The 23,897-nt window shown below is 41.6% G+C and overlaps 2 protein-coding genes across 2 annotated transcripts in view; one reads left to right on the plus strand and one right to left on the minus strand.

The window, feature by feature from the left end:
* The window catches only part of LOC106820788, a 32,141-nt gene extending 24,231 nt beyond the window's left edge, over positions 1-7,910 (plus strand). Inside the window, exons 6-11 of the mRNA XM_014825360.1 lie at positions 1,066-1,128; positions 2,790-2,855; positions 3,865-4,041; positions 5,212-5,358; positions 6,554-6,700; positions 7,579-7,910. Coding sequence (XP_014680846.1) covers positions 1,066-1,128; positions 2,790-2,855; positions 3,865-4,041; positions 5,212-5,358; positions 6,554-6,700; positions 7,579-7,712 — 734 coding nt within the window. The 3' untranslated portion in view covers positions 7,713-7,910. The remainder of the gene's footprint in view (positions 1-1,065; positions 1,129-2,789; positions 2,856-3,864; positions 4,042-5,211; positions 5,359-6,553; positions 6,701-7,578) is intronic.
* A 4,119-nt stretch (positions 7,911-12,029) lies between these two features.
* On the minus strand, positions 12,030-23,486 carry LOC106818116 (GDP-L-fucose synthase-like; the record flags this gene model as incomplete). The annotated part of the gene is given in 8 exon segments (XM_014822874.1): positions 12,030-12,663; positions 12,822-12,921; positions 15,791-15,870; positions 17,854-17,985; positions 18,904-19,111; positions 19,833-19,961; positions 20,531-20,645; positions 23,342-23,486. Coding segments are annotated over 8 exon segments (954 nt in total). The 3' UTR covers positions 12,030-12,607.
* Positions 23,487-23,897: the final 411 nt, after the last annotated feature.

A 23,897-nucleotide genomic window follows, 5' to 3' on the forward strand; every position in this document is an offset into this window, starting at 1 on the left:
TTTCTGGATTGCAGCAGAAGTTATATTGCCCCCGGGTTATTATACGAAGGTGGAAACCTTTCGTCTAAACCAAGCCGCGCTCTCTATTTCTCCCGTGTTCTACGGTAGTCTGCCGCGTTCTATTAAGGCCTACTGCCCGTGGTTCTACCGAGGCGCCTGCTGCGTTTACTATAGGCCTACTCCCGTGTTCTACGAGGCGCCGCCGCGTCTATTACTCCCGTCGTCTATCCTGTCGTCTGCCGCGTTCTATTTCTCACCTGTATTCTATCGTCGTCTGCCGCGTGCTACTCTCGCCGTGTTCTACGGTCCGTCTGCACAGGTTCCATTACCACCGTGCTACGGGCCGGCCTGCACGCGTCTATTTCTCTCCCACGTGATGTTAACCTCTATGACCACAGACGGGCCGATCTGATGTACGGCCCGTGTCCATCGAGCTGCGGCCGTGTTCCACGGTAGTCTGCCGCGTTCTATTTCTCCCGTGTTCTACGGTCGTCTGCCGCGTTCTATTTCTCCCGTGTTCCACGGTCGTCTGCCGCGTTATATTACTCCCGTGTTCTACGGCCGTCTGCCGCGTTTTATTTCTACCCTGATCTACGGCTGTCTGCCGCGTTCTATTTTTCCCGTGTTCTACGGTCGTCTGCCGCGTTCTATTTCTACCCTGATCTACGGTCGCCTGCCATCCGCCGTTTCGCGGTATATTGATTTTCGCGGTGGTCGGATTATTGGCGGCAGCAGCGCCATCGACGTATGATCGCGCATTGTTGCTCTAGTCCCCGCGCGCTATCGCAATACAGTCCGATACGGACACGACACGTAACGGTTTGCACGCACACACGGCGCGGGGACGGCGGGCAGGGTGGGGGGGGGATGACGTTGGGTGGAGACGGGCGACAACTTCACTCGCGGGATAGGTCGCCGGCTCGCCGCGCAGGGTTGTCACCATGCAGAAATTGCCCGGCTAAACAGCCTTCTAGACGGGGGGGGTGTAGCTCCCCTTGTCCCCTCCCTCTAATGCTACCGCTATTGCAACGTGGCACGTGCAGTGACGAGTGTCGATGCCTGCAGGCGAATGTGATGCCGACGATACTGACTGCCGCTCCGGCGACGACGAACGATTTGTCGACTACAGTGAGTACTGTTGGACTGTTGCCCAGTCCACGGTAACCATGGCGATGGTGTCTAACATGTCCTGCATGTGGGAAATGAGAGTAGCGGGGCGGTTGTGCGGTTGTTGTTGTTGTTGTTGTCGTATCGATGTACTAACGAAGTACGCATAAATTACACTAATTAGCATGAGTGCTGGACATAAGCCTAATTAAGTTAATTGAACGGCTAAACACGTCCGTCTAAACCCAGCAGGAAAATAGCAAGCAGTAATTCTTTAGAGACGGGGTAACGGTAGAACCTAGAATCTAATGATGGTTGGTGAGGGGTATGACAATTTTTTAAAGATAGTCATTTAAATGTTATAGACCAAAGTTAGTTGGGTAAGCTATTGAGAAACTGTGGGGTCGGTACACGTTAATGCATGTTCTCTATATTGTAATTGGTTAATGTTTGGAAGCACTGTTTAACTTTGCCTATCGTGCGTGGGAAAAGTAAGTGATCAGTGGTTAATGTTGCCTTTCGTTGTTAGTGAGCATATATAGAACCGTCACACTTGCACCGAGGACGTAGCTGCTGTGTGTTTCATGGATACAATTTTGCACACACATGACGCGTTTTCTTTCTCGATCGTGCAATTCTGCGAACGCATACTTCGGATCGCATAACTTTCTCGATTTTTCCTTATTTATGCGAAGCAACGAATTTCGCCGAGGCCTCCATAAACCGACGAACCTACTCACGCACGCACCGACACGCACGCACAGACACAAGCATATGCATACACGCATATCAATCGACCTTATTGGTCAGACTGCTTATATCTACTGGTCATCTTGACGAAACAGTCAGAGCAGGGCAGCGTAAGACCTCGACTGATTGAGCGTGGCAGAGTGGGCAGTGAGGCCAGAGGGAAAGCGAGAGAGAGGGGGTGAGAGAGATGAGAGAATGTTAGGTTTTAGTAGCAATAACAGTAGCACTACTATAAATAACGGTAGCAGTAGCAGTAGCAGTAGCCACAGGCACTTGAAGCGTTTCAATAAAATATAATGGTAACTAAATACGAAATCTATGAACTAACAAATTCTTAATGTTTCTATACTCTCTTTCACCTATTATTGCCGACAGTTTCCTGTCAATTCCGTCCAAATCCTACGTGCAACCATATACGCTGCCGGCGACATTGCTCTCGCGGCTCCACTGTTGCACGCTTACACTAATATATATAGTAGTATATATAGTAATATATAGTAATATAGTAATATATAGTACTATATATATTAGTGTAAGCGTGCAACAGTCGCGCCGCGAAAGCAATGGCGCCGGCAGCGTATATTGTTGCACGTAGGATTTGACAGGAAACTGTCGGCAATAATAGGTGAAAGAGAGTATAGAAACATTAAAAATTTGGTAGTAAATAGATTTCGTATTTAGTTAGCATTATATTTTATTGAAACGCTTCAAGTGCCTGTGGCAGTAGCAGTAGTAGTATTAGAGTAGAAGTAGCAGCAGCAGTATAAGGAAACGCTCGGGGTGTGTCCATTCACCAACGTGGATGGGTGTTTGTGAGTGTGAGTCGTTGTTTATATTACACAGCTCCAATATGTATTCGGTTTTTATACTGCTCGTGTGTTTCATGAAAGTGAATAACGTTGCTTGTTGGTTTTCGCAATACTGCGTATAAGGTAAGAGAGGACGCGATGGACACAAGAAGAGAAAAAACAAGAAGGCTAGAAAGCAGGAGAAGGAAGGTGAGAGACGGAAAGAAAAACAACGCATGTCACCGATTTCTCAAAGGCGATTCGGCTTCCGATTCGGCTTCATTTTATTATCGGTTTTGGTTCGGTTTTGTTTTTTATATTTTGAGTTTGGCTTACTCTTAACATTCTTTGGCTTTGGTTTTTTTGGTATCATGCTTTTCACTGGTTATGGAATAGTCCATGAAAGCATGTGCAGTGAAGAATACGATTTCGTTGGCATAATCCTGGATGCATGCTGCATGCTGCTTTGAAGTCAGAGGATGCGCAAGACATGCACAGTTATTTAATATTTACTGTTCTTATTTCTCTCTCTCTCTCTCTCTCTCTCTCTCTCTCTCTTATATATATATACGTATCTTCTTATATATATATATATATATATATTATATATATATATATATATATATATATTATTATTATAATAAATGTAGAATATATGAATAAGGTGTCAAATAAGGTGTTTTAATCAGCAAGCTTTCGAGAGTATCTCTCTTTATCAGTCTATACATGTCAACCCATTATATATATATATATATATATATTTGTCTATATTCTCTCTCCCTCTTTTTCGCACCCTTCTCTCTCTACCACGCTTGCTGTTTCCTGCTCGTATCACGTGGTGCTGGCATTTTTCGATTACTGACACTTTTATGTCTCGGCATTGACTATACAGCTTGTGATTAACAGCCTTGTCGCAAGAGGTGATGGTTTTCTTGTCTCGTCTTCTCTGTTTATGACTCAGTGACTTTGGGAACGTCCAGCTCTCGTTTTTTACTGACCGCACGGATACATGGGTCTGTAATCTGTCTGTCTCTTTTATGGGCTGCTGTGTAAGATGGTGTGAGTCACTGCATGGACTAGATCTTCAGAATATCGCTGTATTGACGTATGTATCGTTGGATATTAACGTATAATATATCGAAGTATGTGCTTCTCAATGGTCATGCTCCGTCGCTGCTGCTAGTCGCCGGACGCGTGTAGTGTAACGTTTCGCCACCAGGTGTCACCAGCGAGTGCCGCTACAGCTCAGGCGAGTGGTCGGAGTGCGACCTGCCTACGAACATGCGCACGAAGACGTTGACGCTGAAGCGTGGTGACAACTGCGAGCCAACGAAAACCATCGAGAAAAAGTGCAAGCGCGACAAGGCAGCGCGTAAGCACGACAAGCCCGAGAAAGGTTAGTGCGCGCGGCTGTGAGCTACACTGCTCGAAGCGGTGCCGCTGGGGGGGGGGGGCACTGAGACCAGATATTACGGCTGAAGCCGTAATTTGTGACTCGTACTCAACGAGGTGCGACTAGGAGGCGTGTGGAGCTCCGGTCTTCGCATGGTGTCACTAATTGGCGTATGGAACGACTGCTTTTGGGTCGAGGCCATATTTTTGTCACCTGTGCCACTGGGAGAGACACCACGTTCCGGTCTCGATACAGTGCCACTATGTGACTGGTCGTTTATTCCAGGCTGACAATTCACGGCCAATGATTTTCGTGAAATTCTATTCACCTCTCACGCATCTATCGTGCTACTCTGTGCTTAGCTACCTGTACAGCCACGCATTCCACCATGTAGCTGGTTTTTGCACTGGTTATTTATTTCCATTTGATGTGAAACATTGGGCAAACATACCATTAGGTGGTTGCTCTTCGTCACAGTTCTGATTGTTAGCCTATCTAGCCACGTATTTTTCTAGTCTGCACAAATGTGTATGCACCTACGTATGCTTAATGTTTATGCAAACACTACAGCAAAACACATGCCAGCATGGTAGTCGGTAAGGATCCACATACCATGCTTACAATGATATCATATTGTGTAAACTATATGAATCTCCTCACGTGTGCACATTGCTCGTGTATTGTTGTTGGCTGTCATGCCCTCGTGATTGATATACCTTTTAGGTACGATGCAGAATCCGAGCATGCATCGCATGCATTCGAGCATCTTTCCCGCCCCTATAACTGTTCCCTTCACCATCGTGCACGCACACGCGTATACGCACGCTCGCACGCACGCATTTACGTACACGAGCGCACGTGCATATAACGCATCCGCATTTGTCCGCACGCATACTCAGATACACGCTTGCACGTAACACGCATGCGCCTTTTCTACATACATTCACGCACACGCGCGCGCACATGTGCACGCATGCACGCACGAATACGATCGCAACCGTCTCCCGTCACCATCTCGTACGTCATAGATCTACGTTAGCCGTTGGTTTCCTTCCGCACACCGCGACACGCGGGAAGCTCGGGATTCCCGAGTTTGTGCCGGTGCGTTGCCCGGGGTGCGTCTGTCTGTCTGTCTGCATGAGTTCGCGCGTATATCTTGCCTGCCGCCCGCAGCATGCAAGCACGCCTACGACAAGGGGGAGTGGAGCGCGTGCGACCCGGCGACGGGTGTGAAAACACGCGTCGACACCGTCAGTGACGAGTATGAATATCGGTGCCCCGCTCTGAAAGAGAAATCCAAGGTGTGCGATAAGGACAAAGGTGCGTGGTGTAAGTCCGCTGCTGCTCCTGCTGCAGCGGGAAGCCGGCGTGTGCCGAGTGGCGCCACCTACGTCCACGTTTTCTCACTGGTGGTTGGTTTCTGTCCGTGGTCGCCCTGTTCTGACAAAGGTGTCGGGTCACGGTGGGTGCTGTTGAATGTGTTGTAGAAAGTTGTAGAATAGCTGCAACAGTTAGAATGTGTAGATTAGTGCAGTTTAGAGCATGTATGTGGTATAGTAGTAGAAATTCGGTATAAGATGTTATCCTGCTATCTGTCCACAACAAGTCTCATGCATTTTCTAACCCAGACAACGTGTAACTTACACGATGTTTGTGTAGAGAAATGCATGAAACCCTGTAGAAATTAACAGGAGTAAGCTGCGTTGGTGATGAATGATAAGTATTCGGGCTATATAATCCATGTTACCTATCACGTTCCCATAGTATTATTGGCTCCTATGTAAACACAAGGGGCCACTCCTTTTGTACTAGATACCCTAAATTAGTTGAGGACTCATAATTAAAAGGGTTTACTAACCCCAGTAATATATCTTGAATAAGTAAAGCTCACCACGATTTAAATAGTTTTGGTTAACATATAATATAGACGTTAGTAGTAACAACAATATAATTTTGATGGGAAGCAAATGTTTGCTACCGTAGTTTTATTATATAGATGGCCGACATGATCCAATAAAATAAGTGTAACTGTATAGTGAAATATGGTTGTACATGTTGAATGATGAATGTTATAATGTTTTCAATCACTATATAGGTTTAGATAATAAATACTGTATATACTTGCAAATTTCAGCCACCATGCAAATTATTTTTGGCGCCTCTACTGGCGCCGTTTTTACGCCCTCACGCGGCCGCTTATATAACTCATGAGATTGTGTAAGAAATTGCTTACGGTTTATTTAATTAGATGGCATCTGTATTTCCTGAATGTGTATCTTGTATCCCACTGTTTTTTTCCACAAGGTAAGTAAATTAATCGGGTTTATTTTTAACGTATGACTTTCCAGAATACTCACATATTTTTATACTCTAACACGGGTTTTGCATTCTCAGTTCGTCACTAATCCATTCGTCAATTCCCCCTTTCTGTACTTTTAATATTCGTCGGTTGAAAATATATGTGTTGGATTTTCTTCTATTCCTTCACTGGCAGAGGGTACAATATCTATTGCAGGCCAGCGATGTGAGTACACAGGTGGAGAGTGGTCGGAATGCACTGTCGACCAGACGCGAACTCTTGTGATGACGAAGTCTGCTGGCCCTGAAACGTGCGCGCCAACGAAGATGAAGATAAAGAACTGTCTAGACAAGCAAGGACTAGGTTAGCATTGATGGAAGTTAAGGACAAATTCTTAAAAATGGTACAATCGAATAGTTTAATGGCTTGACCTATACGTCTGATACCCCGTATACAGACTACGAATTTGATATGGTACTAAACTAGCGCGTGCCAGACTCGCGCTAAATATTTGCAGTGTGTACACGCTATCCCGCTCCAAGTACGCGCTGGCCCGCTCCAAGTTGGCCCCGCAAATGAAGCAGGAGCAGGCCCGGGCTAACTTAGTCTGTACGGGGTATTAAAGTAGGATCAAATATGCAGTTTGTACGCTACCATTTAGCGCGCGTCAGGCCCGGGCCTGGCCCTGCTATCAAACTCGTAGTCTGTACGGGGTATGAGTGAGAGAACCATGCACGCCCCTCTTTGATGAAAAAATATTGTTGTTAGGTTGGTTAAGCTCACCCAGTTTGTAGGTGTACATACACATTTGCACCGCGGAATTTTTACTTCTAATTGACACTAATTCATTACTAAACGTTGTTTTTTGAACGCTTAATTTAAACATGTGAGTGGCCAGAGCTGCTTGTAAATCTCAGCAGATGAATTGGCTGGATTGTAAAACACTGGTTTTGTTTTAAAGAGTTCTGTTGAACAAACAGCTCGAATTTAGCCAGGATAGGTGTGAAAGTAACGTGATGTTTAAAAATCAAACCTCAGTCACAATTGGTGCAAAACTAATTGTAATGCACGGGTTCTAGCACAGGGTGTCTTAGTAACGGTTCCGATGTCACACTTGAGGGTTGATGGGTTATGAACGGTACTGATGTGGCACAGTACAGGGTGCCGGGTTATTCGGTTCTGATGTACCAGAGCTTTAGGTGCATAGTGGTATCTAGAAACTAACCCAGTCTTTGCTGCAGAGCGTTGCCTGTTCGACCAGTGGGGAGAGTGGTCGGAGTGTGTCGAGGGAAGACAGACGAGATCTCGCAACATTGTCGCTGGAGGAGATCGCTGCGGGCACAAGACCAGCAAGCAGCGACCGTGCAATATGTGAGAGGCAGTGCTACTTCTGCTGGAGAGTTGCATACGTAGTGGCCGTGACTGTAGAACTCCTTCCTTGGTATTACGCAAATGAAATAGCCGGATTAATGAAAACAAGTTTCGTATCTCATCTCTAGCATTACTCTAAATTTGGATGTAGATGGAAGGAACGAAAGTGGCTGGAACACCTATTTGTGGAAATGAAAAAAAAGGCGATTTGTGACATTTTTCAAAAACATTTGTATAAACAGTTCAGTTTCACTGTTCTCTTTTTTAAGAGAAACACACACATGCGCGCGCGCACATACACTCACACACACACACACACACACACACACACACACACGCACACGCACACGCGCGCACGCGCGCGCACACACACGTACACGGGCGCACACATGCCCACGCGCGCGCACACACACGCATACATGTATATACGTGTATATAATAATTATACACGTACGTACCTACGTACATACATACGTGTTTTATTACACACATATGCACGCGTGCACACACACACAAATAAATATATATATATTATATTATATACACGTACGTACCTACGTACATACATACGTGTTTTATTACATTGCTGGTCGTTTATAATCTCATATTTTATTTGTGGCGCTTCTTTCTGTTCCTATAGAATGCTATAGCCTGTTACCCGATGCTGATTTTGACTTGTTATTGTGATGGTTACCTTCCTTGTAGTCATAGCAACCACTAGATTTTCGTAAGTGCTTGGTAGAGTATTACAGTATTATAGTATACAAATGGCAGTGAGCAATATTATATTTCGTGCGTGTTATAACATGAATTCTGCACTTTCTGAAGGACTGATTTGTGCGTGTGCACGTGCCGTACGTGTGTGGCTTGCAAGCGCTGTAATGGAAAACACGGACTCCATGTCTCTCTCCAATGGTCGTTTGTTAATTACATCTAGGCTGACTTTTGTCAAATTTGGTGTTTTTTTATTCGGAATGATTGGCTACGACGAATAGTTTATAATCTTGCCACATCCAGTAATAGTAGTACTGATATATAAATGAAGTGTATTCCTTCTGAGAATCTAAAAATTGATACAACATCACCATGAGGTTAGTGAAGGAATACACATTAAATAACAAATATAGAAGTTGTAAAGTTTTTTGACAAAATGTATGTCTTGATGGTTTGTGTCAAATCCCACATCTGCAATAAAATTAGTCTCACTGCATAATAACTACGTTCCCATGGTGATCTGAACAACAAAGATCGTTACGTAGACACGTACACTTGTTTTTGCCTGACGTTGCTACTGAATAGTTCATGTTCTCCGGTCAAATCAAATTTCGCCACTACAACTGTGAGTTACTTAGTATATTTACTGTAATGGTGTTGTTAGGTATTGAGCCGACTTGTGTTGATCTTTCCAGTGTGCGCGACTGACGGAGCAAAGTTATTCACAGCGAATACTGGAATAATGCATTTTGTGAATTGTTTTTTTGTTGTTGGTTGTACATTCAGGAAGTATTTGTTCAGCGTCTTTGTCATTGCAGCAACTTTATACGCACCTGTTTTCAAAGTCATTCGTTGTATAATTGTATAATGAGCATACGTATATAATTTATATTAAATACATTCTATATGTATGTTTGTGCTTGTATTCATCCGAGCTTTTGCATGAAACCAGACAAACGGTACGCGTAATCAATTTTAAATGTATAGTAATAACCTTTTAAACGGACATCTGTAACCACAGATCCCACCGCGAAGTATTATATGTTGCATTAACTTTTATAAAATTTCAATAAAGGAAAACATTGCAAAAATTACTATGTTATGAGTTTTTGTCTCCCATCTTTATATCTATATTCGGTAGGATACACTGATCTATATAATATACTAACGTATATGATACCATATGATACAACACCTGACACTACTCCATCACACCTTTGCGACCATAATTATGAAAATATAAAGAACAACCTCAACGTAACCATCACACCCCATGCAGTATGGTGATGATATAGGTTGGATCATCATAGTAGTGTATCATCATATAGGACCGTATCATTTTGCACAATACTACAAAGACAATACCACCACAGCTCAACAGCAGAAACATTTCCTGTAACTCGGACAAAACCGAGGAGTATACAATCAAAAGAGGGGAAGCAATAACTGGGGAAAATGTAAATACCTGGGCAGTCGTCTTGGAACTGAGGAAGACCTCATTGAAAGAAAACAAAAAGCTATATTAGCAATGAATGTTTGGAACAATATATGGCGTCACCATCGAATACCTATCGCAAAGAAGTACCATCTATTCCTCTACAACTCCAAATTATGGTCTATAACTAAAGATCTTGCTGGTAGAATCGACTCTTTCCAACGCCGCCTTCTAAGGAGGGCCATAAACATCAGATACCCTCAGAAAATTAGTTCCGTCGCCCTGAAAGAACTACTCAATTTTACAGAATGGAGTGAAGTCATCAAAACACGTAGAATTAGACTTTTTGGACATATCATGAGACTCCCCAAAAACACTCCTGTAAGGTTAGCACTCCGTGAAGCAGACAGAAAAGTAGATCAGCCAGCCGGTCGACCAATTACTACCTGGCTGAGATTGATGAAGCTGCAGCTGGCAGACATGAACATCAACTGGGAGACTGCTGCTGAAGAAGCGAGTGATAGAGATAACTGGTGACAACAGTGTAGAGGGCAATATCACAAGGGGGAGAGAGATCAGGATGTGCGTAGCACGGCTGCTAGTCAGCACGTGAAATGATGAGGATGATATGATACCATGTATAGATCAGTGGTAGCACCTTGTATAATGATGTGATTGTATTGTGATATTTTTGATATATCCAGAGAGACATGATACAAGATTGCGAGGCACAGCTTTGCTGTTGATCTTAAGCGCTGTGCGCGGATAAGACGCGCAGTTCCACGGGATATGCGCACGCGACAGCGGGGATGTTCAAGTATGAAGCGCTGTCCGCAGTGGAGACGTGCGCCAAATTTGAGACCCGGCAAATATCACAGCGGATGGTCTGTAGTTTTAGAAGATGACAATGATTATATATGGACGATATTCTAGGAATTGGAGATTATAAAACAGTAACAAAAATCGCTCAGCCATGCTCCAGATTAGCTGAATCAAAAAGATTAGAATTTAATATGAACAAAACAAATACAATGGTTATAAAATTCACCAACAAAGAAAGGATAGAGAAGGAGATATTAATAGGCAACCAAGTAATCAAAAAATGCACCAAATATTCATACCTATGGGATTTAATTAATCATATAGAAGGTTATAACGATATGATAAGAGTCCGAACTGAAAAATGTAGGTTCATGATGAGGAAAATATTATCATGGGCAGAAGAGCAAAATTATGGAAACCATACTATAGAAGCAAGAGTGAAATTATATGAATGCACAGTTTTACCTTCCTTCCTAAATAACAGTGAAACATGGACTTAATGGAAAAAGTAAAAGTGTTGGAGGATTTCGAAAATGAGTGCAAAATAATAATCACGCAGAAAACGCAGAAAATGCATCGCATTGGCCCAAACTCCACGACAGATGGCGCTCTCGCTCATGGGCTCAATCTCTGAGTATCCTGAGTGTACGAAGGTGCTTTGCATGCAGTTTGGTATCGGCCTAGACTGGTACCTGGTCGACAGTTCCACGCGCTACACTAACAGCGTCAGTATAGCGAAGGATACTTGCCGGAGGGAAGGTGGCGAACAGGTACCAGTCTAGCATCGGCCGGGCATTTCATTATTTACGAAAAGTAAACACAGTCGGTATAGGAACTGGTCACGTCGGTATGCCCCATTCATGCCCATCAACAAAGAAGGCGGGACTTATTCTGATTCCGGAGATGCAAAAATGCAACAGAAGTATGTAGCGCAGTGCGCTAAACGGCGTGTTATTTTCGTTTTTGTGCCAAACTCTATCGTAGGAAACCGTTCTAGCCTAGCAGAATGCCCTAGTTCCTGAGATCGGCGATTTGGTACCGTGATGGGTCCCCACCTATAAAAATTTCAAAGGGAGGTGCGGCGTAGGCTGTGATTGGAGGACACAAAGTGTCAATCCTTGGCTCGCCTGATCGGCATCATGGCCGCATCACGTCTAGTAATTTTGCTATTTTTGAGTAATAAATGTGCTCAAAACGTGAATGGAGTGAGTTCTGTTAAGCGGCCCAATCAACAATGTGCAATTATTAGCATTAGAAACAGTCTGCAGTCTGTCTATGTTGTGCAATCTGCACGCAATTTTCCAAGTTGAATTATTCAACACGATTTGCATTCATGTTACAACTTCAAAATGTTCTTTACATGGACATTTATTAACAAAAGATTTTCAAGTCTGCACTTTCCATGATTTCAGAACAACCTAAAACAATATAATTCCTATATTCACTTGGCGATAATTTTGCATTACAAATGGTTTTGGTGTAACCAATCACCAAGATTATACGAGATCCCTACACGTGTTAACGATCAATACTTCATTGCATTAATTTCACAAATGTTAGAAATAAAACTGGTAGTGCCATTAGCCGATTTTTGAATAAAAGCTACAAAGCACATCCAACTGTCGAGTGCATTTTTGGATATGGGAGTGCTATCATAGTGACTCGCTGGTGGATTAAAATAGTATTTGGCATTGAGATTCACTGCAGTTGATGACATATTAATTACTCCATTTATCAAACTCATCCCACCTAGTGAAGCAGCATATGTGCAAGCTTCAAATTGGATCAACCTCAAACCTTAGCTCGTAGGCAACTGCCAAAAAGCACATGATAATTATTTACCAATTACAAGTTATCATGGTGCTCCATTATCCATTTATACTCGGTAATAAATGTTTGTCGGCTGAAGAGCACTCCAGAATGTTCAATCACTTGCGTGCCGTTTCATAGTTCTTCACAAACCAATCACATGACTCCTTCATTGCTGTATGAAAAAATACATGAATGCTTAAACATTTTCATACCTTTATTTGGCTATACATCAAAGATAAAAAGAGCAATTTTTAGTGGCAATAAACGTGCATCCAGCATATAACATACAGCTTAGATAACAAGCTAATTAATGAAACTATAAACTCATACCTTGTTTCATTGGTGTGAATTTGAAGTCTGGCAAGTATCGTCTGAGTTTGGCATTGCCGGCAGTTTTCTTGTATTGCCCGTCAGCTCTTTCCGTGTCAAACTGAAGTAAGCTCAGGAAGCAATTCTCAGCAAGTGATTGTGTGCACAAATTATGTGACTTCTGCATTTACAAGGACTACTCATATAAGCCACAGTGCTCGAAATAAGCGTTGTCCGGTTGTCCGAGACAACCAGAATTTGCGCCGGACAACCTAACCAGTCTGAGACATTGTCCGGTGGACAACCAAGAAACCGACTATCCCTAACGCCTATACAATTGGACTCCTAAACCGACTCGGCTATCTCTATATATACGCGTCGGTAGCCCGAATTTAATCTATGCGTGTTTTATAACGGCCTTTTGGCTTTCCCAATATTTTGCATCTGAACTGACACTCAATCCCCAACCAACTGGTGTCTCGCGCTCAAGCCGGCCACAATAATGTTCAGTTTCATTACTTCAAATCCTGATGTGCTTTTCGTAAGGCGTCATCAGAGAGAAATCTTAATCCGCTCCCCGAAGGTTAAATCGCGTGAATTAATCATAAAAGATATTGTGGACAGCCTGCGCTGATTTTCCAACGACTGCCGGTACTATGTCAGGTGTTTCTGGATTTATGCACGACCCGGTTGACTCCGATTGCAGAACCAGGCAAGACTAGTGCTATGGGAATCGGCTGGAATGTTCATAATCGGATTATTTCGGTTTTCCTCTTAACGACTCGAATAAACGATCTATTAAATCGGCACTAATCGGCTTAATAATTAGCATAGATTTAATAGTTAATCTTACTGTTGTGTATATACAATTATACATAGCCCATTCAATATTATTCATTTTTTCTATGATCATGTATATAAGCTCTGTGAAAGGTTGCTGCTATGTATAGTCAATGTCTGTCCGTATACAGTATTAATTCAATTTCTAAAAAGACAATGGCCTGTTAAATGTCTTTATTAAAACATCTAAAAGTTTTAATACAAACATGATCAACGACTTGCTCTTGTTTTTATCTATTAGTAACTAGTAAGTAAGCTTGCTTTGATGTTATCTAATACGTGCTAGGCCCTGTGTAGCCGAGTTAATGTCATAGTCAATTGGACAATACAACCTCTTCCATCACACAAAGTGCTAACAAACATACGGAGACGCGTAAGAAATCTCATCATCGCCCGATAACCATCTGCTGGACCAGTGTCACAAAACAAAACAAAGACGCATCGCTCCAATTCTGTCCCATGTCTATAATTACATAGTTGCCCGCCTCTGCAATTCAGACAGGACCTAATGATTAACAGTGATTCATTGATAGGTGCTTCTCTGGACTACACACTGATTTCGCACTACTACTCTGCTACCATCACATGTCCATGTGCGATTTAATTAATTTTTTTTTTTATTTCATTTGTATTTTTGATAACTAACGATTATTTGTTTTCATAATCGCATTATCGAATTTGAGACTATAATTCGATCGATTTTCGGACTAATAATCGATCACTCGGGGACACACTATCATCAAACCCCAGCAAGTTTCTAAGACTTTCTGGAGGAGGACCGCCAGTACCCCCCCCCCGTATGCCTGCTTTTTCAGCATCACTCCTTCCTATGCGAATCCCTAAAACCCGCCGACTGAACAATTACATATCTTGGGTTTGAGCAGAGAACAATGAACAAACAATGCCCGCCTTTTTTGGCATGTATGACAGAACTGAGAGCGTACGAGAGCGCTGTAGGCGCTGTGTGCGAGGAGCGCGGGCGCGGAGGCAGCCACGCCCTACAAGGATATTGACACCCCTCATCTATTTTGCCGCTAGTTCGCTGTTTTTGCGTCCCCCTTGTTAGGAAGAAGAGTCGCTCGGCTTATGGGCCCACTGTTTCTCTGGGTCCGTTTTCGATCGATCATTTATTATGGGTGAGTTGAATGAACGTACGGAGCACTGCTTGTGGGCGGGCGGATAGTGGTCTGGTGGGACAACCGAGGATAATTTGGGTTGCGTTGAGCAGGACGCGGCGGAGTTTGATGCCCCGGGGCCGGTTGGTCCGCAGGGACAACCGGACAACGCTTATTTCGAGCACTGAGCCATACCTTGTGAGTCAGGCATCACTCTTCCATACAAATTTGGCTTTGTGTTTAGAATCGCCTATTTCGCTAATCACATACAGGTGATAGAATAACTTTCATGAATAACTGCACAATCAGAAAAAATATAGCCAAATGTAGTCTCACCTAACAGTGAACATGTTACTGATTATTTCAGTATAAAAATGACCATGAGTTTTATGGTATATAAAATAGCGAATAATGCAGCCACGTTCTTTCGTGTCATGACAATTCCCTTGAAATTGGCAACCACCAGATAAAAGTGCATCTCATTTACTGATGTAGTGGTTCTAGACTAGTACAACATCTCTATTGCTTAATTCGAGTTAACATATTAACATGAGCGGGACGGGATTTCGAGAGAAACAAGTGTAACTAACTGCATTGATACAATGTAAACAAACGGATGTCAATCTTTGTATATAAGGCGTGTTCACACACAAGAAAAACCGCGCTGCTCATCCCGCTAATAGCGGAGATAATAGTGAGCTAATTGTGTCGTTGTTCACACAGGCGGAAATATCTCGCTAATCGCCGAGCGGGATAACACGCCGCGGTGCAAATAAGCGCGCTTATTCCAAATTAGCGCAGTCGGAAGTGTTCTTTGCAGCGCGCTATTTTGAGCGCGATTTAGTGAGCTAATTGCGTTCACACTTGTAAAAAGCTCGGTTTTTCGAGCGGGCTGCAAAAACCGGGCTTTGCAGCCCGCTAATTCGCGCCAGTGTGAACGCACCTATTTTTGTGAAAATAACGATGTTCTGAGACAATTAGCCTTAGGTTTGAAATAATTAGTTGAAGTGCTGCCACCTGTGCAGTAAAGGATACAACCACTTGTCCCTTGAAGTCCATTGCTTCAACAACAGTCATTGCTGCATCTTTTATAGACAACTCAGCCTCTTCATTAACTGTAAGAAATTATGTTACATTAATAATCAGGTACATGGAATGAGTACAACGCATTTGGATGCTTGTTATTGTGATTAGCAGCATCTGTTAAGATTGCATCTGTAAGATTGCATTGCATATAGATGAGATTGCATCTGTTAAGATATTGGTTAAAGTCACCTCAAAGATCTCTACATCAATATAAACAGTTCCAAGTTATCAGTCAGAAACGTGTTTTAATAGGAACCACCTATAAACATGACCGATTATGAGACCAAGCAAGTCATCAGCAGCCCCAAAACAAGCTAGGGCCTGTGGCGATATGTACAGTATTGATATACGAGCGCCACCTATGGACGAGTATTGTACTGTTCCTATAATAAATCAGTTGTTGTTACACGCCCGCCATCTTTGGTTGTTCTCCACGTTATAGGGCCCATTCAACAGGGCATGGAAAAGCAAGAAACTGAAATATTGTAGTAAATAAGTATTGAGATATTCCAGCAACAATAGAAAAAGACATGTCGCATTGCCTATAACACATACATGCACCCACGCACACGCACGCACGCACGCACGCACGCACGCACGCACGCACGCACACACACACACACACTACTTACAGGTCTAGATCTTCAATGAGAGATTCAGGCCCAAGCCTTGAATTGATACTGACAACACTAGAGTGCTTAACGGGATCGTTTACTCTAGGTTCTAGGGTTATTTTCAGTTAATTTAGGTTAAAATTACGCTGCATAAAAAGTTTCATGGTTCAATCACCATTAGAAATATTATTAAAAAATGTTTTAAAACTAACGACTACAGTTTGATTACAACGATGGTGGCGCCACTCAAAGCGCACGATCTGATGAGTTGCGCAAAACCACTTTTCAGCCAAGGGCTACAGATCGAGAGTGTTTCTTATTTATTAATTTAAAAGCAAAAGGATTGTAATATCTTATAAACGACATATAGTTTCAGTTATAATATCGATAAATTTGCCCTAAAATGAATATCCGAAATAGCATTTAGGTATAAATATAATTGCACTTTTGTGATTAGCCCTCGGTCTATAACGTGCAAAATAAATTGTCAAATACGAAACTTTTTCGGGGTGGCAGCACGGTCGCAGGTGTCATGGCGCCGTTCAAATTTCGTAGCGTTGATGCGTAATTAATTATAACAATTAAATTAGGTATCTGGTAACAAATACGTGTGGGTATAGACGATTTGTTATACAGTAAGTACAGTTGTATGCAGTAAAAACCTAGAGGCTACTATCCCTTTAAAAAGCTGGTTTCGTGGATCACAAAGAATTCTCTGATAGAATCTCTAACAAGGTAATAAGGAAACCACTCCGCGCACTATCCCGCTATAATCTACACACCCATCTTTCAGGTCTGATACGATAGGTGCTCGCAAACTGGGTCAAACCTTTTGTCACCCTCATCCGTGGCACAGGTACAAGGGCAGAAGCGAAAAACACTGATGTCAGTAACATGCACTCACGGCAAAGCAGATTCACTTCACTCGATATATGGCCAAACCAGCAGTATGAACGTTCTATGAGTGGACTAAAACTAATACAGAAGGGACGTTGGTACAACATGCTTTAATCTAGCCAATCTTTCAAAATTTTGCAAACTGAGGAATCCCTTTTTCATACTTTATCTGTACCATTTACCATTTTGTACAAGTAATGGTGCAGTAAAACAGGTGACTAGGTACATTTTACTGAACTAGGTATCTAGTGCAATAGACTAGGCTTGGCTCAGATCAAGTATAACGTTCACAGGTATGACCTCTCACTATCTATAATTTGTGTAGGATCATATATCAAGATCAAGTAAGGATCAAGGATAATTAAATTAACTAATACACTTCCAGTTACAACACCCCACACAACAAATGTTTTCTATGTCACAGATGGTTAGATTAAGAAACTAAGATATACATGCAGTTAAACCTGTATTAGCAAATACCTCTATAAAGCAAACTATTACCTGATAGAATTATAGGTTCAGTTTCTTTGTATTCCCTGAGCACCCACACCATTAACCTAGCGAGGTCGTAGGAATAGATGAACTGACGCAGTGGTTTTCCTGTTCCCCATATCACTAGCGGTGACCCATCTCCTACAAGGCAAACACACAAGTCAGCAACATGAAAAACTTTCAAATGAACCACAGAACTTCTTATTAATTTTGGTGACACAGTTCAGCAAAAACAGTACCAAGACATAAATATCAAAATTAACATACACAGTACTGGGATTAGTCAGAAAATGTCTCCATGCAGTTGCTAGATTAATGTCTAACACAATGCCAGCAGAGTTAAAGCTATACTAAAAATGTCTCTGTGACACCACATGGCCTGCTTCCATAAAGGTTTGCTGAAATAACAGCAGCTTTTTAGCCATAAGAGATCGAGGTTTAAGGGTGTTTCAGTTCATTTACTATGTACAGAGTCATTTGACAGTCTAATGCAACAATGCATAAAATGGCATTAGTTACAAGAAACGATGCAAATATGTATTTACAAAATTCGATTTAGCAATAACCATCTCATGATGAAATTTTATCTTTGATTTTGGCACACAACTCTAACCTTTCACATCTAACACATGTATGACATTGAAAAACTGTACATGGGTGCCGTGACACCCTTCAGGATTTTCTGGCAAATACGTACGGTACTTTTTACACCATAGTACACTCCTAAGTATACTCAACCCTAGATAGCTTATCCTTCCAATCATACTGAAAGTACACGTGGCTGCCGGTGGTAACATTTGTAAACTACAGGTGACATATGAGTGAGAGCAGTTGGTAACTTGGTAGCGCTACAGGTACATCTGTCTGGGCAGTAGACAAAGGTAACATGCCTTACATGCGGAAAATGCATAACACGCATAATGCATAAGGACAAAGCATAAGCATAATAAAAATGCGTAAGGAAAATGTGTTACATGTGAGCCATAGTAGGTCAAATAAGCAATCAAGGTAAACAGCATAAATGTGAGTGGTAGCAAGTGAAGCAGAGGAAGGCCATACGTTTTGCATTGTAGACTTTGTGGATGAGCCCTGGCAACACATGTCCATCCTCAAGGTTGTAGTTGTCGTAGGGTCCAAACACATTGGTGGGAATCACTGCCGTGAAGTTGCAGCCGTGCTGCGTGTTGTAGCCCTTATTCATCACATCGATCATCCGCTTAGCGTACGAGTAGCCAAAGTTCGAGTCATGCGGCGCGCCATTGTGGATCTGTCATGCACAGAGCACCGATGTGAAATAACATGCATAGTTGGGAAGGTTTACGTATCTGAGCTAGCACACCTATTGTAGTGGTCCACACTGTAGTGTATCTCACCTAGTTCATCAGAACAAATTACAGAACGTATGCAGAAGAATTCTCACCACTGTTATGTCACTGTCTACATTTCAACTGATATGATCCAACCTTGCACAATCGACACATGGCTATAACCGATCAGTGGTTTGATAGCAGGTTCTAAAAACAATGCCATGAAGTGCTACAAACTAAACATTTTAGTGTGCACATATATAAAACCACATACAAACTGGGTGGGCTTGATCGACCTGGCAACAACATCTAGGGGAGTGTGGTTACCTGACTCACTTAGATACACTATACACACAATATCATCTATAAATTGTCTATATGGCAGTTATAAGCATCCTTCCTGAATTGCAGATTCCATTCCAGATATATACATAGATACTATGGGGTAATAAACTCTTAACATAGTTGCAAGTCATCACTTACTGCAGCATAAAGTGAGAGTTAAATTACAGGACTCCTGAGTGCTGACGTATACTACTGCAAACAAACTACCACATCTTAGCCAATAAAACAAAAACAAACAGATCATCTTCTACAGGATTTGACATGTGACTAATATTATCAGGTAATCATAAATTAAATCACTGAATTATTATAAAGTCTCAAATTAAAATTCATTACCATTGTCTCATCGATCGGATATGTTGTCTTATCTGGGAATATGCATGTTGACAGACAGGAGACTACTTTCTTGACACCTATCGTGTGACTACAGCTAAGAATATTGTCGTTTATTGCCATGTTCTTTCTCTGCAATGACAAATACCCTTTCTCTTAGTGCACAGACAAAAAGAAAATGATGCTGATTTGTCTATTTTTAGATTTTGTCCATTGAATGACTGACCCTCTAGTACTATGATCATGCACTTTGTAACTGCTAAGGCACTAATCCTATACACCAAAACAACCTCTACACAGCTGAGTTATCAAGCATACATCAATTGTTACATATAAAAATGGAATGTATAGTAAATTTACTATTAAGCGATGTTAGTAACCTCACAGCCACATATGATAACAATCATATATCCTTCATAGCCCAAGGAACTGTACCGAAGCATGGGAGAGTCTAACGTTTACCAAATTAACAGATCAGCATTGTGAATCACAGTAGAAAGGGTTTAAATCTCAATTACTCCTTGACACATGGCAAAAGTAGTGATCAATATCTGATGACTGAAATGGTTTCATCAAACAAGGGGGGATATGAATTTTTGCATGATCATGATATATACCATGTAAATGTTTACAAGCTTAGCAAGTAAGAAACATTGCAATAGAAATAAACTAGTGATAAACATTAATATCAAAATACCTACAAAGAAATCAAGGTTGTATTTCAGATTTCTGAACAGGCCACCAACCATTGCAGCCAGATGTATCACATGGGTGGGTTTGTATTTAGCAAATAATGCTTTGGTACTTGCAAGATCACTGCAAAACCAACATAAACTTCCTGTTAACCAGCCTAATAAAATCACTCTCATTATTTTTTAAATGTTCATAAAATGTCAGGTGTAAAATACGATTTGATTAAAATAACTAGAAAGGGCAGTTGTCGCCAACTACATGTATCCCCCGTGATCTAGTATGAATGAAATATCTCTGTAAGAACGTAGAAGGTAGGTAAAGTTAAATAAGTCACAAAGACAAAGGTTTGTTACACAACTGATCTGCCTCAGATGTGCAAGTATGTCGAATCTGGTTACCCTAGGAGGCTGAAGAGGAAATCTAAGTCGCCGGTCAAAGTCAAACTAAGGTCAAGGTCAGTGGTGAAAACACTATAAAAAGAATCTTACTGTATAATACTGTGCTACACGGAAACAGTACATAATTATTAATGGCAATGTATGGAAAGTATAGTAATTATATTAGCACACAGAGAAACAGGGATAATAAAGCTAAGACAGTTTCAGGTCATCACAGTTAAACAAATTCATGGATGACGTCATTTAATCACTGATGACGCAATTTAAAAAGACTCATGTTTTTTACAATGTCTTAACATTTCCTTGCATAATCCGCTATGTTGATTAGGGTTAAACTAAAAGTCGGAGAGATTATCTTCAGGTCAAGGTCAAAGTCAAAGTAAAGGTCAAAGACAGGTGCCAATGCGCACTTTCTCTCTCAGACGTGTAAGTACACCAAGTGTCGTTGCGAAAGTAGGGGAAAATAAGGAAAATAAGAAATAAAGGTCGCAGTGATCTGGTTTTGGTATGCGACAGACCTTCTCCCCAAGATGTGTAAGTATACCAAGTTTGGTCACGCTAGGTCAATTAGGGGCAGAGTTATAGAGCGGAAGGGAAATATTATCAAGGTCAAGGTAAAGGTCAAATAAAGGTTGCAGTGACCTGGTTTTTGTACGCTGCGCACCTTCTCCCGAAGATGTGTAAGTATACCAAGTTTGGTCGCGCTAGGTCAATTAGGGGCAGAGTTATAGAGCGGAAGGGAAATATGATAAAGGTCAAGGTAAAGGTCAAATAAAGGTCGTAGTGACCTGGTTTTGGTACGCTGCGCACCTTCTCCCCAAGTTGTGTAAGTAGACCATGTTTGGTCACGCTAGGTCAATTAGGGGTCGAGTTGTAGAGCGGAAGGGAAAGTGTATGCGGCGGCGGCGGCTGGACCGACATGAAACCATAGTATCCGCGCCGACTTTGTCGCGAGGGATACAATAATAGATGTATCCAGCAGGTAATGATCGTTTCTGTGACATGTTTACAATTTTAAGCAAAACAATGAGACTGTATATATCATGGATCTACCCGAGCCTTTATCGCATGTCAGATCCGACAAGCTTAAGCCAAATTGTGACATCCCATAAATCCTGTGAACATGCCTTAATTTGTAGCTGTGTTTACTTTTGACAATCCCAAGTTCCCAACACATTCATAATGTATTTTCCTGGCTTGATGTATACGTCTCCAAACAGTTTACCTGTCTATTGGGGCTGCTTATGACACGCGTAATTGACTCAACTTGGTACAAATCCCTCCCGGGCCCTTCCCTGTCCATCCATAAATGACATGCCTTCTGACACCCCTAGAGAGAACCCTGAATATCTTATACACAAGTGTACAATATAGTAAAACTACTTTGTGATTATATAATGGAATGCTTACCTTTATTCAGATTATACCAGTGGCATATTAAATCACTTTCAAGAACCATAGAAAAAAAATAGTAGATACACTAGACGCACGACTTATCAGGATCACTTCATAAATCCAACCAATTATCACCATAACCAAGGTTCTCCTCAAGAATGTCAGATTGCACATCAGGCAATTGGGCATTTCATCCCCAGTTGCTAATTGGAGTTAATTACGCATGCCATGAGCAGCTCCAATAGACAGGTAAACTTGATCAGTTCTGAGACGTATACATCAAGCTATGAAAACATGACTCTGTTGGAATTATTAAAATTATACATAGCTGGAAAATATTGCATGTCGATTATGCATTTAAAGCATGTTAGAGGTATGAAATGTCACAATTTTGTTTCAGCGTTGAAAGCATGTTGGACCCAACATGCACTACGGGGGAGAGCCCTGCTAACTCTTAAATGTAAACCTAATTTTGTAACTCAATTCTAAGCATATCACAGGGGTAGAAATAAGGAGAAAAAAGAGATGGTCCACAGGACCATCTAGTTTGACCTTTAGATGGTCCTCCTAAATTTCAAATTGTTCTCTAAAAGTAATGCGGCGTGCAAGCGTAAGAAAGAGATTTTACATGGTGATAAAATGATTTAATTAATCACCTACAATGAAAGTATCAAACGATACAGTAATTGTTTATCCACTTTAATAGTATATTGGAACGTGGAAACGTCAAAGAAAATTACTGTAAAATGAGACCAAAATATTCAATGGTTTATCGGACCATTGACTTTGAAAATCTTATGGTCCTCCTGATTATTTGATGGTCCAGGACCATCGGACCATCGCTTATTTCGACCCCTAATATCATAACAAAGTGGAGTCCTAAAGTCCAATATCAAACTTGGCCCGTCTGAGGAATGACTTGACAAAAATCTGGTTTAGAGAAAATCAGCACAATGGATTAATCATGTGTAGCCATAAGCACATGTAGTGTGCATCAGAACGAATATCAAATAGCAAATCGCCTACCTTAGATCAGCATCTTTTGATGACAAAAATATCCATTTTTCATCTGCTCGTTCCTCCTCCAACGCAACACGTTCTATCGCCCTGCCAACTAGACCCGTTCCACCAGTAACTAGGATCACTTTCTGCTCTGTCATGTTATACCTGGCTGAAACAAAACAATTAACGCAGCTTTCTTCTGAAATCTATAATAAATCTAATAAAAGTAGTATTCTATGCTAGCATTTTGTGCATAAAAATAATTTGATCCGATAGACTCAACACAAAAGCTGCCTTATTCTAACCTTGCATTCCAAAACTTACATTTGTAAAAGCACCCCTAGATGCTTTTGTGTGGAGTAATTAATATTGACACTGCAGCACCGAGTGACTCGGCTTCTCAGTGTATATATTTGTGCGTTGATAGGGCATGAAATTAGTATGTAAGCCGAAATGTGTATAATTTTGCTAATATCTGTTAACAAACACAAGTTTGGGTAAGAGATTAATATTTTCTCAATGCTTGTTTATGATGACGGTTTTTGAAAAATGATTGATTTCATTGTTGTACAAAGCTACC

The sequence above is a fragment of the Priapulus caudatus genome, unplaced genomic scaffold, assembly GCF_000485595.1.
Source record: "Priapulus caudatus unplaced genomic scaffold, Priapulus_caudatus-5.0.1 Scaffold2, whole genome shotgun sequence".
Lineage (NCBI taxonomy): Eukaryota > Metazoa > Priapulida > Priapulimorpha > Priapulimorphida > Priapulidae > Priapulus > Priapulus caudatus.